Here is a 14,793-nt window from a genome sequence, read left to right as displayed (position 1 = left end):
TACTCACACCAGGAAAAAAGTTAATGTATTTTTTTTTATAAGGAGATCTTCAAGATGAGAGCATTTTAACATATACCTTGAATGACTGAGTTACTGTATCTCTACAACTCATCAATGAGACACAGAAACCATTTTTCAGTCCAGTAGAGTTTTTATTCCTCTTTAAGACAACAACAAAAAAATAATATTTTGCATAACAGTAGTACAGCAGCGGCCAAGGGTACAAAACACTTTCTTTTTTTGTTTGTTTTAATTATTCAGTGTAAAAATAACTCTACTCACACCTGTGCCGTCCTCTCGTAGTGCAAACGCTTCAAATAAAAGTTAGGCACATGATGGATACGATCGCAGTTCAAATTACACTTAAGTGCTGATGACGAGTAAAACATTCTGAATTCCTGTTTCAGTTTGCCAACCCACCCACCCCCACCCGGCGTCATCGCGTAGGACAACCACAGACTGAAGAAGTACTCCGTTTAAACAGCGTTAAAAGGGCAGTTTGACCTCCTCTTTGAAGCGGTCGAGGTCCGATGAAGCCTGATTAATTAAAAAGAAGGCCTATGCAGTCCTGATCACTGACAGTATGACTGAGGATTACCTGCTTCTGATTCTTCCACTAAGTGCAACTGACTCATGGCCGAGTTTAATACTAGAGACGAAAAGAAAAGACATAGCAAGCTTATGGTCCCAAGCAACAATCCCAACTTTGATGCTATTGCTTGTTTATATCTGAGCGAGCGATTAAGTGGCAACTTGACATCTTTCTATTCTGAGGAAAGGAAAAAAAAAAGAACTAGCACAAAATAAAATAAAATATTTCCCAGTTTTACATATGTTACAAATAAAAAATAAATATCAGCTCTGTTTTTACTCTAGCCTTATTTGTTTTGTTTAGGATTTAGAGAAAAATAAAGGTACAAAGAGCGGCTGTCGTTCTTCTCCGAACAACACAGTGCAGCTTCATTTCTAAGAGTTGTTCCGTCATCAGGACGCCAGGACGCCCCGGCGAATGATGTCAGAGACGTAGCGGCGGCTGAGTGACGAGTCGCCTCTCAGCTGGTGTGAGTGGCATCGTTTCAGGCAGGGCTCCAGCTCGCCGTCGCCCGCCTTGGAGTCAGACGTGTAGTCCTCGTTTTCCGTCCCCGTGCGCAGTCGGGTCCTGGGGTACGACGGCTTGGGCGTGTTGGTCAGTGGCCTGAGCAGGGGCTTGTGTAGCTCCGCCTGCTTTTGCTCCGTTATACTTGCGGGTTTCTCGCTCCTCTTTGGGATCCTGAACTTCCCCCAGCTTCTCAGCTGTGCAGCCTCGGGACCGTTAGATGCGTGGGAGCTGTCGGCCGAGGCTCTCCTCAGCCAGCCGTTGGTCTTGGCGCTGGGAGCGGTGTCTGACACCGTGCTGGCTTTGTTACATTTAGTGTTGCTCGTCACATCCGGAGAGACCGGGCTTCTTTTGATCCCTTCATCTATGAAGTAGTTGTCTGAGTCAGAGTTTCTGATGTCTACCAGTCTGATGGACACCGTTTTCTCCAGATGCTTTGACCCAAACCTGTTCTTCCCCTGACTGGTGAAGCTTTCTGTGGAATCATTCCCCTTTTTCCTCCTCCTCTCCTCCTGCTCATGCTCAATATCCCGTTTTCGTCTCGCTTCCAGTTCGGGCTCCGCAGCCTCCCTTCTCGGGCCTTTCCGGCTCTCATGCTTGGGCAGTTTGCCGACGGCTGGTTCCTGAATGACCTCTGGCTTTGGGAGTTTTTTAAACTGTGTCTCCTGGCTGATGTGTTGGATTCTGGCCTCCATGGCTGCGGCCTCTTTGATCTGGGAACTTTTGCTATCTCTCGTCTCCGATGCCTTGCTCAGATTGTCTTTCTTTTGAGTGTGCGGTGAGTTGGGCAGGCTTTTTCTCTCGCTGCTTTTCCTTTTTTCCTTTCGTTTGGTCTTCAGTCCAGAGGGGCTCCAGGAGGAGCTAGACTGGGAGCCCTGAGACGATAACCAGCCCAGAGAGAACAGCTTTTCCAGATCCTTTGCTGAAGGATCGCCTGAAACACACAAAAAACATACAGGTTTATTAAAACATGAGAGGTAACTATCTGTAATTATCAACCAGCCAAATTAGTTGCTTTTTCTAATATTTCTATCCTCAGGTAAAGGCCAACAGCAGAACGCAGGGCTTTGCTGTGAGCACCAGTTCAATTTTTTTAGTATGTAGCAAGCATTTGTAGTCTTTTGATACAGGAAGTAGCTTTAACATTGTGCTGACTTATTACTGAGCACGAATCAGACCTGGGAATAGGATGAGGAACATGACCTGTGTGCAAGTCACATCCTAATTTCTGCTCTTCTCTCGCCAAAGTTTCCACGTGCGATCAGCGACGCCATCAAGGAAATCCAGAAAGATCTACTTGACGTAGCCTGTAACACGTCGCCTACTGATGGCCTTTCAATCAGCTCAGCAAATAGTTGCTGGGTGCAAATATACAGAAATGACCAAACCCCACATCAGAAGTCGTGTGTGCAGAAACACACTTTTATAATTCAATACAAAATATCTCAACACGTTACGAACTGCAGGCGGTTGCAGTTTGTAACGTGCAGCTTTCTCACCTGCAGACCTGAGAAAGCTGATGGGACACACCGTCTACTAGCTAGGTTTACTAACATGAATGCAAAGTTCATGTGGAAGCTACCACATGCAAACCTGTTAACAGTTTGTTCATCTCATGGACTCACCGCTGAGCAGCTCGTGGTCAAGCAATCGGACCTGGTGCTGGAAGATCTGCTCCTGGACTTTCCACAACGACCGCTTCATCTTCTCTCTCCGAGTCACCATGTAGGTCAGGTTACGAACCTGTGGAGCATTAGCAGCTTCTTTAGTCACGCTTTTATCAGATTGCATCCTACAACAACTACGGCTCGTGCTGTCTTTTCACTTCTGCTGACTTAATTGTCGTGAGCAAGTGCCTCATTTCTGCATTTCTACAAACAAACCTGATATCCCAATTTCAGAAACCTGGATAAGATTTCACAATTACAGAAGAAGAGGAAAACAAAAACAGGAAACTTGACCAAGTTCAGTCAAGTTATGTGATAGTAACACAAAATATATTTTTAATCCGTTTTAGAATGATGGGATTAACCAGTTAAATATACTTTATGGAGACGTCAACCTGGTCGTTTGTGTAAACAGGTTTCCCGACAGAGTGACTCATCCACAGCACTCTGTAACAGAGACTCTGGTATTTGTAACGTAACCTAAGATGTGTTGAACCAGATGTTTTGTGTTTGTGATAATGTAATCTGGGATCAACCTCACAGCACACAGCTAACTAACCAGACAGACTGTCAATATAAACACTGGAGCCATAACCAGCTTTCCTTTCCCTGACACAACTGAGTACCCCTGCAGAAAAGTACTAATGTCTCACCTGGGCCTCACCTGGCCCACAGAGAGCATAAACTTCTTGAATGTCTCACTTAAACTTGTCTTTGTTTCAAGGTCAAACAGCAACTAGCTTGTGTGTGTCTACCAGGACAGTTTTTAGGCTCAGCACTACTGGCTGGGCTAATGTAACACTAGCCAGTCCAAACGTCTCAACAGCAGAGGGCAAGAGGGTGAGAAGGATTTAGCCTGCTGTGTTCAGAAAATATAAGAGGACAGATATCAGCAGAGCAACTGAAGATAAACTATTTTAAGTCATGACACTTGAACTGTTTGTTTTTACTCTTTAGTGTGACTTACTCTGTCAGGCTGGATTTGAAATACAGCAGGATAATTACATCCATCAGCTTAGTGATTGTATTTGGTTTTCTAAAAATTAATGCTTCAATGTTTGGAGACCTGCAGAAGGTCGATTTAGGGCTGGAATATTTCACCACCAAATGTGGTAAAGATGGCAGCTCTCACAACCAAACTCAGCACCGAGAGCACATTTTTTCATTTAAAGCCTCATACAGCAATACTGTGGATCACAGTCAGTAGGCAAACCTGCTGATTAGATATTGAAGAAGCATTATAAACCGCTAGTGATCGTGTAGTTTCATGCAGCGCATGGTAAAGATTGTTGTTCCATGTTTTTTACCACAGAGCTGGCTCACAGTGCCAAAGGTCCATTCTATATAACATCAGTCATCTTAGAAGAGTTTTGTCCAGCTTTTAAAAGATGGTTATGGTAGAATAAATGTACCTATACAAGCAGTTATGTCTGCTGTACTAATGAAAGGCCCTCTGTGGACTTTATCAAGCCTGTTTGTTTTGGTTTTTAAATAAATAAATGACCAGCAGCCCTCCTCTCCTCTATAAGCAGCAGACTTTTATGTTGCACTGAGAATTTATTGAACTGCATTTAAGCGTTTCTCTCGTCATCCCCTGCTCTTCATAACATTTCTCTTCTTGCCTCCGCTGTTGTCTTTGCGCCTGTGAGTCCTGCTGCAGGTGGAGTCAAAACCTACCCGCTCCAGATCTTGTCGGAGGTGTGTGAAGAGCTGCAGGCGGCGCAGCAGCACCTCTTGCTCGCGCCGTGCCAGGCTCTCCTCTTCGTCTTTTTTGGGCGTGAGAAGCGGCTGGTTGAAGTTGGCTTTGCGTTTCAGTTTCCAGTACTGATAGAGAAAGTCCACCACCTCAGGCACCAGCTTCAAGTTACTAGTTACCTCCTCCACGTCTACAAACTGGTAGAACTCTTCCTCCATCTCTTGCAGCTTCAGTTTGCGGAGGTTGACTCTCTTCTCTTCCTTGCTGAGTGCCTCTGGGTTGGTCAGTGCTCTATCGATGAGCTGAGGGGCCACACAGGAAGATGAAGAGGGGGAGGCGGCATCTTCCTCCTCTAACACCTTCACTCTCCTCCTGCCCTTCTTGTCTCTGGCACTCTCCTTCTCCTCGTCACCCGAGTCGCGGTCCCTGGACTCGTCACCCTCAAGCCCAGAATGTTTGGGGCAGTAAGACTTGAACTTGACCTCATCGTCATCTGTGAGGATAGTGTTCATTTCAAGGTTGGCGTGGAGGCCGCACGTCACGTGGAAGGAAGTCCGGCAATTTTTTGCTGAACACTAAAGAAACAAACAGAAAAATGTTTACTAAAATTAGTTTTTTTGTCCCCCATTCCTACAGGAAATATAATATATAATTAAATAAAACAACAACAACAACAAAAAAAACTTATTACTTAAAAATGCCAAAACTGAAATGCTGTCAAAGATGTCAAATTCACCAAAGCACAGCCTGAGACACAAACCAAAAAGAATCTCTAGCATCAGAAACATCAAATTTCTTCTCTAGTTATTCTTTAAACCTGCAATTCTGTGTTTTGCCATTTGGGGGCAGCAAAAACAACATACAGGTATTTAATTGATCAAAATAAACCAATCAAATACCAAAGTAACACTCCAGCCCTCTACTTGCTGTGACTCAGGCTCTCATACAAACCCACTTCAAACAAACAGAAGTACCTTCAGCTTAATAAGAAGTGAAAACAGTCAAATATATCAAAATGTTATGAATGACATCACTAAGGTTTCTGAAAATTGTATCAGAAAGAATTTTGATGATTGTGCCATCTCAGTGTGATGTACTTCAGCTGCCCTCGTATTTCCTACAGGGTTGCCGCAGCGGGTGGATCCGCATATTTGATTTGGCACAGTTTTTAGGGCGGATGCCCATCCACACAGCGCTGATATCTCACACTACCAACACATATATCATGCACCAACATTCAGCCTAAATATACACAGAGATCATTTCTTTCTCCAAATCACTCAGTCCAGATCTGCTGTGTGTCAAATTGTCTTCCTGCCTTACTTTTATGTTGTTACTATTGTGAATTTAACATGTTTAACACAAAATCTAAAACCACACACTAAAACATTTCACTGCTGGGTGATCTGCTGTGCCTTTAAGCCTCCACCCTGCTGAGGTGTGAAGTCACTGCCTTGATTTCCAGTACATGTAAACTGAAGAACACTGATGCATCCTTTCACCCGGTGTGGATCAATAATGCCCACACTGTGGAAATCTCCTCCCGTAGTCTGAGTTACTGACACGTGCTGGATGAGCTTTTCACATTAAATGAACCGTGGATTGTTAATAACCTGAATGCATGCGCCAGTCTTCTCTTTGCAGAGGCAGCAGATCAGAGCCCATCTGTTGCTGGGAATATGGGACACATTGGTGATCGGCTCCATCTTCTCTGGATTCCCAATGCTCACCTGCACAGAGGGTTTAACACACAAAGAGGACACGAGTTGCTCAAACGTCAGCGCACATGGTGTTGACAAATGCAAGTACATGCAGAGTGGTCTTAGACACAGTGTCACTGCCATGTGTGTCAAAATGGTTACCAACATTTTAAACAAGTGGGATCAAAACCTACGACTCTTAACAAGACAAGCAGCTGTCAGGAGCAGCCAATCAGAAGAAGAGTAGAGGCTACTAGAGTCCCACAATGACCATTTGATTAAAAAACAGAAATTATGACTGATCTTCACCTCTGGAATCCACAAGGCACAGCTGACGTGGACCCACTTAGTTCCACTTCGGGTGGGCTTCATGGCTCCGCCCTTTTTGGGACACAACTGGCACTTTGGCAGGATGCCGAGGGCACAGATCCGACACAACCAGCTGCCCTTAGGGACTTTCTGGATGCCGTAACACGCCTGAAAAGAAACCCAAACAGTGGCTCAGTTTCCAGAAAGCAAGCAGAAATGACGGCGCAGACAGGAAGTAGGTGTGTCACATGAAAAGCAAACCGAAAATGTAAGACAAGTCGCTTTTTTTGCCTCAGTGAGACGAATCTCTAAAATCTTGCAACTTTCTTTTTTCTTTGAACAAGTTAACAAAATCCATCTTTTTCCCCTACAGGAAACATTAAAACGGGAAGGATTTTATTTTGAGTCCTTTCATGTACAAAAAGTTAAATAACTGTTGACGTTAGCAATACGCAGCCAGTTTATTCAATGGGAGTGACTTCATATATTTTTACTAGACAGGGAAAAGTTTAAAACTGACAAAAGAAAACAGATTTGACTTCATATCGCACATTAACAGATTTAGAACAATATTCTGTGGGAATTATGACAGATTTGTCCTCTGTCTGCTGTGTTTTTTTCTCATTTTAAAGGGAGATGACGGCTGACCTGGTGAACGCAGATGTTGCACTTGTCACAGAACACCATCTCGTTGTTGTCCTCCCCGTCAGGTGACTGGCAAACATCGCACACCACATCCTCGTCATACTCGATGCCTAACCCCTCCTCGGTCTCCATGGCGTGCGTCATGTTTTCGTGGCAGCAGCGCTCAAACTCTTCCATCACACGCTCCATGGTGATTTCATCCAGTGGCGGAATAGCTGGGGAAAAAATATACATGAATAAAGATGTCCTGATCTACCGGTATTATAAAGTTACCTTATTTGTTGATGCTCTCTTACACTTTTGGTTAGACAATATGATCAGACTGCAGTGATGAAAAAAAAATAAATCTGCCTCCTGCAGGAGAGTCTGGGTTTTATCATCTTCAATTTCACTACAATTTAAGCATCAATATTTCTCTGTGGGCTGAGTAAATGCCCTTTTTGTTTGGCTTTTAATTTGTAATTACACCTACATTTTCCATCCATCTAAAAGCAGACAGAAGACACAAAATGCTCAATAACACATACAACACTGAGAGTTATCAAAAAGAAACTGGAAACAGCAGTGCAGTAACACAAGAAGCCTAAAAAAAAGCCGGACTCTTTACTCAAAATACAAACTGGACCCAAAAACCAAGTCTGTATATAAACACAGCTTGCAGCTGAAGGAGCACAGGAGAGGTTATGAGGGTGTCAAGGACAAGAAAGATGAACAGGACAGATTTCGCTGGCTCTCTGCGTCTCTCAGCTCACGCTCCTTCTGAAGAAAATAGCTTTGTGACTGCAAACCTGTACTGCACGTCTGTTTATACAACAAGGATCTATAATAAATACATAGATAATAATACTAATCTTTCAATGAACTTCACTGAATACTGATGGCAAACAAGCAGGCTGACAGAGTGTAAAGCTTGATGTCAACATCTCAGACCTTGCAGCTGTGGACACAGCTTTAAAACGCTTTCATCTGCTCTGTTTCATTTCATTTGATACATTTGATACAACAAAAAACAAAAGAAACAACTATATTCAGTTCCTGAGCCTAAAAATAACTTACAGATTTAACCATCAAACAAGCAGCTACAGAACAAATATGTACTCAGTGACTCACCCATCTCTGTAAACTCTTCATTTATGACCTGCAGCCAGGCCACGTCTTCCTCGTTCAGGTCGTAGCGACACATCCCCTCCGCCAGCGTGCGGATGTCCACGTAGCCGAGCACTTCTGTGCCTGATGTCCGGATCAACTTCTTTGGCCTACCAAACATCGTCTCCTTTCCTTTCTCGGACAGCACCCTGCACAACCGAGACCTTCACATTCACTATCGTGCACATGCAGTACACTATGGTAGCATGTTTAATCGAACTATACATTATTAACCAACAACTGGTGGTCTAACATGTACGGCAGGCTTTACAGTAGCTCCTAGCCGACCCAAAAGCACCTCTGGACTTTTTAAGGCATTCAAGGACTTTTCTTTTCAATGACACTTTCAAAAAGGATGCGATTTCCTGGTTTGCACTTAAACAGCCCTCAAATTTATAAAACATGTAATATTTACAATTCTGATACTGATGAACAGTAGACAGGATGGTAAAAGATTATCTTTCATGGTCATACAAATGAATGGAAACACTGTTACTAAATTAGTAACACTGTAACATTTCTCTGCTGTAATTTTGTTAGAAGGGTATTTCCTGCACGGCGGGATTTCTGGTGTCCCCTCAAAGAGGCTTTAACCAGAAACTCACCAGCATTCTAAAAATGTTTTGTTAATAAGGGTTTCGTTTACTCATATTTTCTTGAAATGCATCAATGTCTGTTAGGCAGGATGATACAGACTCGCTGCCTTTATCATACACGGACTGTGTTTGCTCACTGACATCCCCTAAAGGCAAATTCTGAACCACGAAAACCCTTCAGCACTCAGTGGTCGACAGATAAAACAATACAGGTTTCCAAGGTGATATTTTAGCACCATCAGCTTGATATTTTGATCTACCTCTACACAGGCTGTGCTAAATCACTTGGAGCCTCAGCTTGACTCGACTCGGTTTCAGACGTTTTCCGTTACAGCCGAGTATCACCTAATGCTGGGTTGTTATAGCAACGTGGTCTCGTGACTTCATTGTACATCACACAAACACCAAAGCAATGGAGAACGTCAAGGCGATGGCATACCTGCTGCTCGGTGTATAGCTTTTTGTCACTCTGGGACCACTGTGGGTTTTTTGTGTAGCCATTTCATTTGTTGCTCGGTTTCAAAAATGGCAGTTTTGATTTTCGTAAAGGCGTGCTCTCATGACTCATTGAGTTACACCACTGACTAGCCAATTGACATCACGTTTTTGCACTGCTCAGAAGCCCAGTCGAGTAGGTATTTAAAACATTTTTTTTTTTTTTTTAAGTACACAGTTTCAGGTTCTACCACCTAATCGAAAACCATAAAAACCAAGGCCAGTCGAGCCAACCCAAGTGGGTACAAGTGGGAAAGGGCTAGAAGTGTCAAAGTCTCCATCAGCTACGCTGCCTCTTATTCACTGAAGTGAACTATGAGTGAGATTGAATGTGTTACTTTTATTTCCTACCTCACAACAGGCTGTGGGATGGAGTGGGGGCTGACGGGGACCTGGACGCCCTTCTCCCACTCCTGCCTCCATGGGTCAGCTAGGACGTAGTAGTCCTCGGTGTTCAGCTGATACGAGTCGTGCACTTTCATGGCCGTGATCAGGTCCGTCCTGAAAACCTGCAGCACATAACATGAACATTGCTAAGTGTATAATGAGATTTCAGAGAAAACTGCTGCAAAACAAAGCTCGTCTCTGCAACAGCGTCAAGAACTTCAATCAGCTTAAAGAAGAAAGCTGAAGGTTCGCTAAATTACATTTTTGCAAAGCAACTGATAAATAAATATAGAATGTATGAAAACGTATATCACTGTTTGAACAGGTTAAAAAAAAAGAAAGGAAAAAATAATCGACTACACTGACCCTCACAGCTAAAGACAGCAAATTAGGATCCTGCATTGGCTCAAGTCATTGTTTTGCTTTAATTTGATTGGCTCTCTAGTGAAAGGGAGGACACAGTGGACTGCAGGGACCAAGTCCACAGACTGTACAGTAGATAACAGCAAACGTGCTTTCATCTCAAGGACACACTTGGAGTGTGGGTCCAAGATAGCACGTCTTTTCTTACACGTATAAACAACCACATAAACATTTATTTTACAGATGTGCTGCCAGCTGGTCCTTTCATTTTCACATTCATTTGTCAGCCACATATACACGTCTTTAGTTAAAATCTAAAGTACGATCCCAGAGTACAAGACTGACAAAAAAGAAGGGCCATTAATTATAATCTACACATTTCAAGTTTTACAGCAACCTTTTAAAAACCACAATAAATAGTTTGAGACCAAATGCGTACCTCAGAGGGTTTCTGCCCAGTCCACCTCCTGTGCTGCGATGAATGCTGGGACCAGCAGGTGGAATTACCTGAAACAGAAACACCACAAACTGTTGTACAGACCCACATTTCTTCTTTGAGCATCAGCCCAAGTCTGCTGATTTTCTAATAAACAACTTCACACCATTAAATACGTCTGGATTTCCCCCAATGAGGGGAAACTTGAGAGAAACGCCTGGCTCATTTGGATAGTCAAACTGGGGCAACTGACATTTTCTGTTTTCAATTTCATTTTATCAGCTAGAGTCGCCAATTTGACTTTGGGCCAGGTATGAAATTGATGATCAAAATGGGGTTTTTTTGTTCTGATTTTTTTAATCAACTGCAAGAACCACAATAAAAAGTGCTTGATCATTGTGGTGTGCTTTATGGCATTAAATATTTTAACTTGTCTGTCTAATAAAACCCTAAAACAGACCAGGCTAAAAGCAATTTCCAGTAAGCGCTTGGGGTTTGTTTTTATAACAGATGGCAAAATGATACGAATGCTCAGTCATAATGAAGCATGTACTTTGCTTTCTGTAATTTACAGCTCCGGGCAGCATTTTAAACAATGTGGTAAAAGTCCAACCTCTGAGGGAAACCAACAACTGCAAGCTGTTCCCAGATTTGAGACCATCTGCCTGACCTGCCAGGATGTCTTTAAAGGTCCAAACATTCCTCCTGTCCCTACTCTGTCTCCTGTTTCTCGGACTACATGACTTCTTTTGCTTTTCCTTTATGTTTGTCCATCTACTGCACTTGTTTCTCTTTCTTTTCTTCTTTCCTGAATATGGAAGTACAGACTTACTCACACTGACACCAATAACATTAGAGATACATTTTCAAGTCTAACTGCAAAGCAAAAGTGTCATGGTTATCAAGGAAGCTGTCAAAAGACTTTACTTTTACTTCTAAAAATAGCCAGACTTCATGAAGTCATTCGCTTTGTCTGAACTTATCTCGGTGCTTGGCACTTGTGCTGGCAGGGTTGTGCCAACCCTCATTCCCATCTATATGTGGACTTGGTATGAATGAGTCAGCAGAGACAATATTTTTGCTTACTTCCATTGTCCGAGTCATCGCTGCTGCTGGGGTGTCTGCTTCTCTTCATTGTCACCTGTCTGCGGAGCTCCGGCATAAGGGCACTTCACAAACAAGAAATGAGGTGGAGATACAGAATGGGAGGATGAAAAGGTACACGATAAACAACTGTGGAAAAGATTTGGTAGTAAGATTAATAGGCTGCCTTAAAACCCCTCACACAAAGAAAGTCGAGTCAGTTAGTAAATGCTACTTTTGGTGAGTGGCTTTGCACAATGCTGTAACCAAATCATGCTCAGTTACACCATTACCAAAAGCAAACATGTTGACCAAAAATATTCTTCTGGGTATTATCAATTAGCTGCAATTCACTGCAGCTAAACACGGTGGTATGATGTATTGATTATGCAAAATCTGAGAAAACGATCATGTTGTGGTGAAATATGTTCCCAACAGTCCTGATCAGCCAGCATGGCTGTATAAACACACACGCACGCACGCACCAGGCACTGCTCGAGAAGAAGTTACCGCATGCTGCACTGACAGGAAGCAACACTGTTATAAGATCAGGCTGCCCGTGCACGGAGTCTCAACTCCCAAGAGCACAGGAGGAAATTTCTCAGAATCCGCCGCCAACCCGCAGAGGGAGAAAGGTGCTAACCCTAATTTAGCTGGCTAGGCTAAATGCAGGCTAGCCAGGGTCTGTGCGACGCCCCTCCTTCCAGCAAGCAGGCTGCAGAAAGTACGAGCTAAATTACGAGAAACTAGCTCAAGCCACCAGCTGATCAAAACAAATGCTCCCCGGTGCTATTCTGGCAGCCTTGTGTTATAAGGATACGGATGCAAGTTCTAAGCAGACCACGGAGCATTGCATTTTTTTAAGTCACATTGCAACTCTACATGGCTAATGTTAGCCTGGTTGCTAATCTCCTATTTCCGTTATGTAACATAAGGCCCATCCCTAACCGGCGCCTCAAATTGGCATGTTTATATTTTTTTAAGTTAGCAACAACATTCGCTATATACAAATAAGTTAACTTAATAAACAGAACATATGGATACTAATTCGTATCACGAATATTTAATTTTGTTGTCTAAAGTCATTGTACACCTTATGTTTCGCTGACGTTGTTGGTTAGCACACCGGCTAACTAGTTAGCTGGAGGCTACACGTAATGTAGATTGTGTTTGGCATTATTAGCCGATGTTGCTAACATAACACAGGGTTCTACGGTGCCACTCACTAAATCCCACGGCACAGACAGCGCGCTGTCAAAGGTTAAGGGTCAATTCTTGTGCAAAACAAACTACACCAAATCAAAAACAACACGTGAATTTAAACTCATCGTTAATACAACACTGCCTTTTCGCTACTATGCAGCTAACCAGCAGGGCACAGTGTGGTAGGTTTACCAGCGATCCACTGGTTGAGGTTAATCTTTGGCGCCATTTTAAATGACGATGTCGCGTTTTCCTAGCGGACTGCTAGTACGTCCATACTAGAAATATAAACTCGCTCAAATGTCTAGATAAAATAATTCTGGTACATATGCACCTGAATTAAAACAGCGTAGAGTTTAAATAAATTGCATAGTACGTACAGAGCACGTCAGGCCGATGCGAGCCGCTGTTTTGAGTTTGAAGCGAAGCGCAGTTTTTGCCTTGAGTTCCGCTTGACCCGCATTCCACATACACAAACACAGTGGCGGCTGGGGAGGAGATTACTCTGCACACACGCAGCTATGTGCATCGGCCGCTAGAGGGCAGCAAAACCGAAACTGGTAGCAGTAATCCGACAACAGATCACTGCAGGAAAAAACAAGAAGTTTCCACAGCCTCGGTAACAACCCACGTTACCCGGTTGCCAGTTTGAGTGTCAACAAACCATAATAATGTGTGCATAATTCTTTCCCAAGTGTGTACGACGGAGGGTTTCTACTGACAACAAAGTCTCTGCTTTCTGTCAAGGACACCACACACTACAGGGACAGACCATCAGCAACATAAAAACAAACATTTAGTGAGAAAAGGACACATTTTCTTCCCTTCGTAAAGGTTTCCTAGATCAATATAATCACTTTCTTTACTGATACGCCCCTTTTTGTGTTTCTTTCTGTGCTCTTCGATATTATTTACAACATACTGTATCAGCTCATTTATGAAAGCAGTTTGATAATATCTGAATATTTATCCCAGAAGCTAGGAAACTTGCAAGTTACAGCAAGCAAAACACTGAAAATAGCCTTTAATAAAATAGTCCCGTTAACGCAGAATAGCTGAATAAAAGGCAAAAGAAAATATCTCAGTGAAATGAAGTATTTTATTATACTTTGCATAGTTTGCTCATGGATACACCATATTATAAATAAAAAAAAACTGTAAGACTCATTATCTATAATTCTTGGATCCTCGTAATTTTTGCCAGGAGAAACCGAGACAAATGATCACATTACATATTGGATATGACTTCTTAAAATTGCTGCTTTGGTAACAAAGAACAATTTAACATAATAGTAATTCAATAACTAATGTGTAAACTGTGTAAAGTCCAGGCAAAAATTCAGGGAGGCTGTAAAAACATTAACTAATAAATATTTAAGACTAAAGAACTATCACAGTATCAGCTACAAGGACAAACTCCCAACACCCTGTGGCTGTGTTTACATGCAATACTTTTAATACAAAAAATTATAAACATAATATTTTTTGTTCAAATGAACTTTTTGTACAGAATATCCAAGATGTGTGTCTGAAGGATGCATGCTTACAGGAATGAGCAGGAGGAGGAGGGTCCGGTGACTCAAATGCTCCATTTCTATTGCACATGTTGTTATTCTACATTTACATGTCATCAGTGACACACATGCTAATAAAACATAATCTCACAGCTCCATTAACACATGTTTTAATTCACGTGTGAACTTATCAGCAGCTATGAGGAGCCGATTTGATGCGAGTCGGCTTCTGGTGTGAACAAGAGCTTCAGTTCCTGAAGCCTCGCTAACTGACATCATAAAAAAATAAAACATAAAACGACAAAATGCACCAGACATTGACAAAGAGGGTTTTTTAAACAGCACCCGAGTGATTCTTTTTTCTTCAACCAGCCAACACAGTGAGAACTTCATAATAGCAGCAGAGGAATGATGAAGGTAAACAGAGGTGATCATAAAGGGTTAAATACAGTTGAGT

General features: G+C 42.6%; 1 protein-coding gene across 2 annotated transcripts; it reads right to left on the bottom strand.

The window, feature by feature from the left end:
* Positions 1-447: 447 nt before the first annotated feature.
* jade1 (jade family PHD finger 1) lies at positions 448-13,295 on the bottom strand. 2 transcript variants are annotated; one of them, XM_085342978.1, is made up of 12 exons: positions 13,203-13,295; positions 11,623-11,705; positions 11,207-11,344; positions 10,540-10,607; positions 9,702-9,859; positions 8,224-8,408; positions 7,117-7,328; positions 6,469-6,636; positions 6,073-6,189; positions 4,441-5,034; positions 2,722-2,839; positions 448-2,030 (listed from the first exon to the last, which is right to left on the bottom strand). In XM_085342978.1, exons 2-12 carry the CDS (start codon positions 11,696-11,698, stop codon positions 985-987), a joined length of 2,880 nt encoding a protein of 959 aa, XP_085199104.1. In that variant the 5' UTR covers positions 11,699-11,705; positions 13,203-13,295; the 3' UTR covers positions 448-984. The 2 variants fall into 2 exon arrangements, with proteins under 2 accessions (XP_085199104.1, XP_085199102.1); XM_085342976.1 differs by lacking the exon at positions 11,207-11,344 and having other exon boundaries at positions 450-2,030.
* Between the last annotated feature and the right edge of the window lie 1,498 nt (positions 13,296-14,793).

The sequence above is a fragment of the Diplotaxodon limnothrissa genome, linkage group LG19 (genome assembly GCF_057381915.1).
Source record: "Diplotaxodon limnothrissa isolate DT_005_m linkage group LG19, D_limnothrissa_male_GT1.1, whole genome shotgun sequence".
Lineage (NCBI taxonomy): Eukaryota > Metazoa > Chordata > Actinopteri > Cichliformes > Cichlidae > Diplotaxodon > Diplotaxodon limnothrissa.
This window is presented reverse-complemented; position numbering and strand designations above follow the sequence as displayed.

Bases quoted from the DNA above. Each gene is read 5' to 3' on its own strand.
- jade1 (XM_085342978.1), bottom strand. From the start codon at position 11,698: ATGCCGGAGCTCCGCAGACAGGTGACAATGAAGAGAAGCAGACACCCC. The intron at 7,329-8,223 runs GTGAGTCACTGA...TTTTTTCCCCAG, and splicing joins TGAAGAGTTTACAGAGATGG to CTATTCCGCCACTGGATGAA. The intron at 2,840-4,440 runs GTAGGTTTTGAC...AATGCTCCACAG, and splicing joins TCCGACAAGATCTGGAGCGG to GTTCGTAACCTGACCTACAT.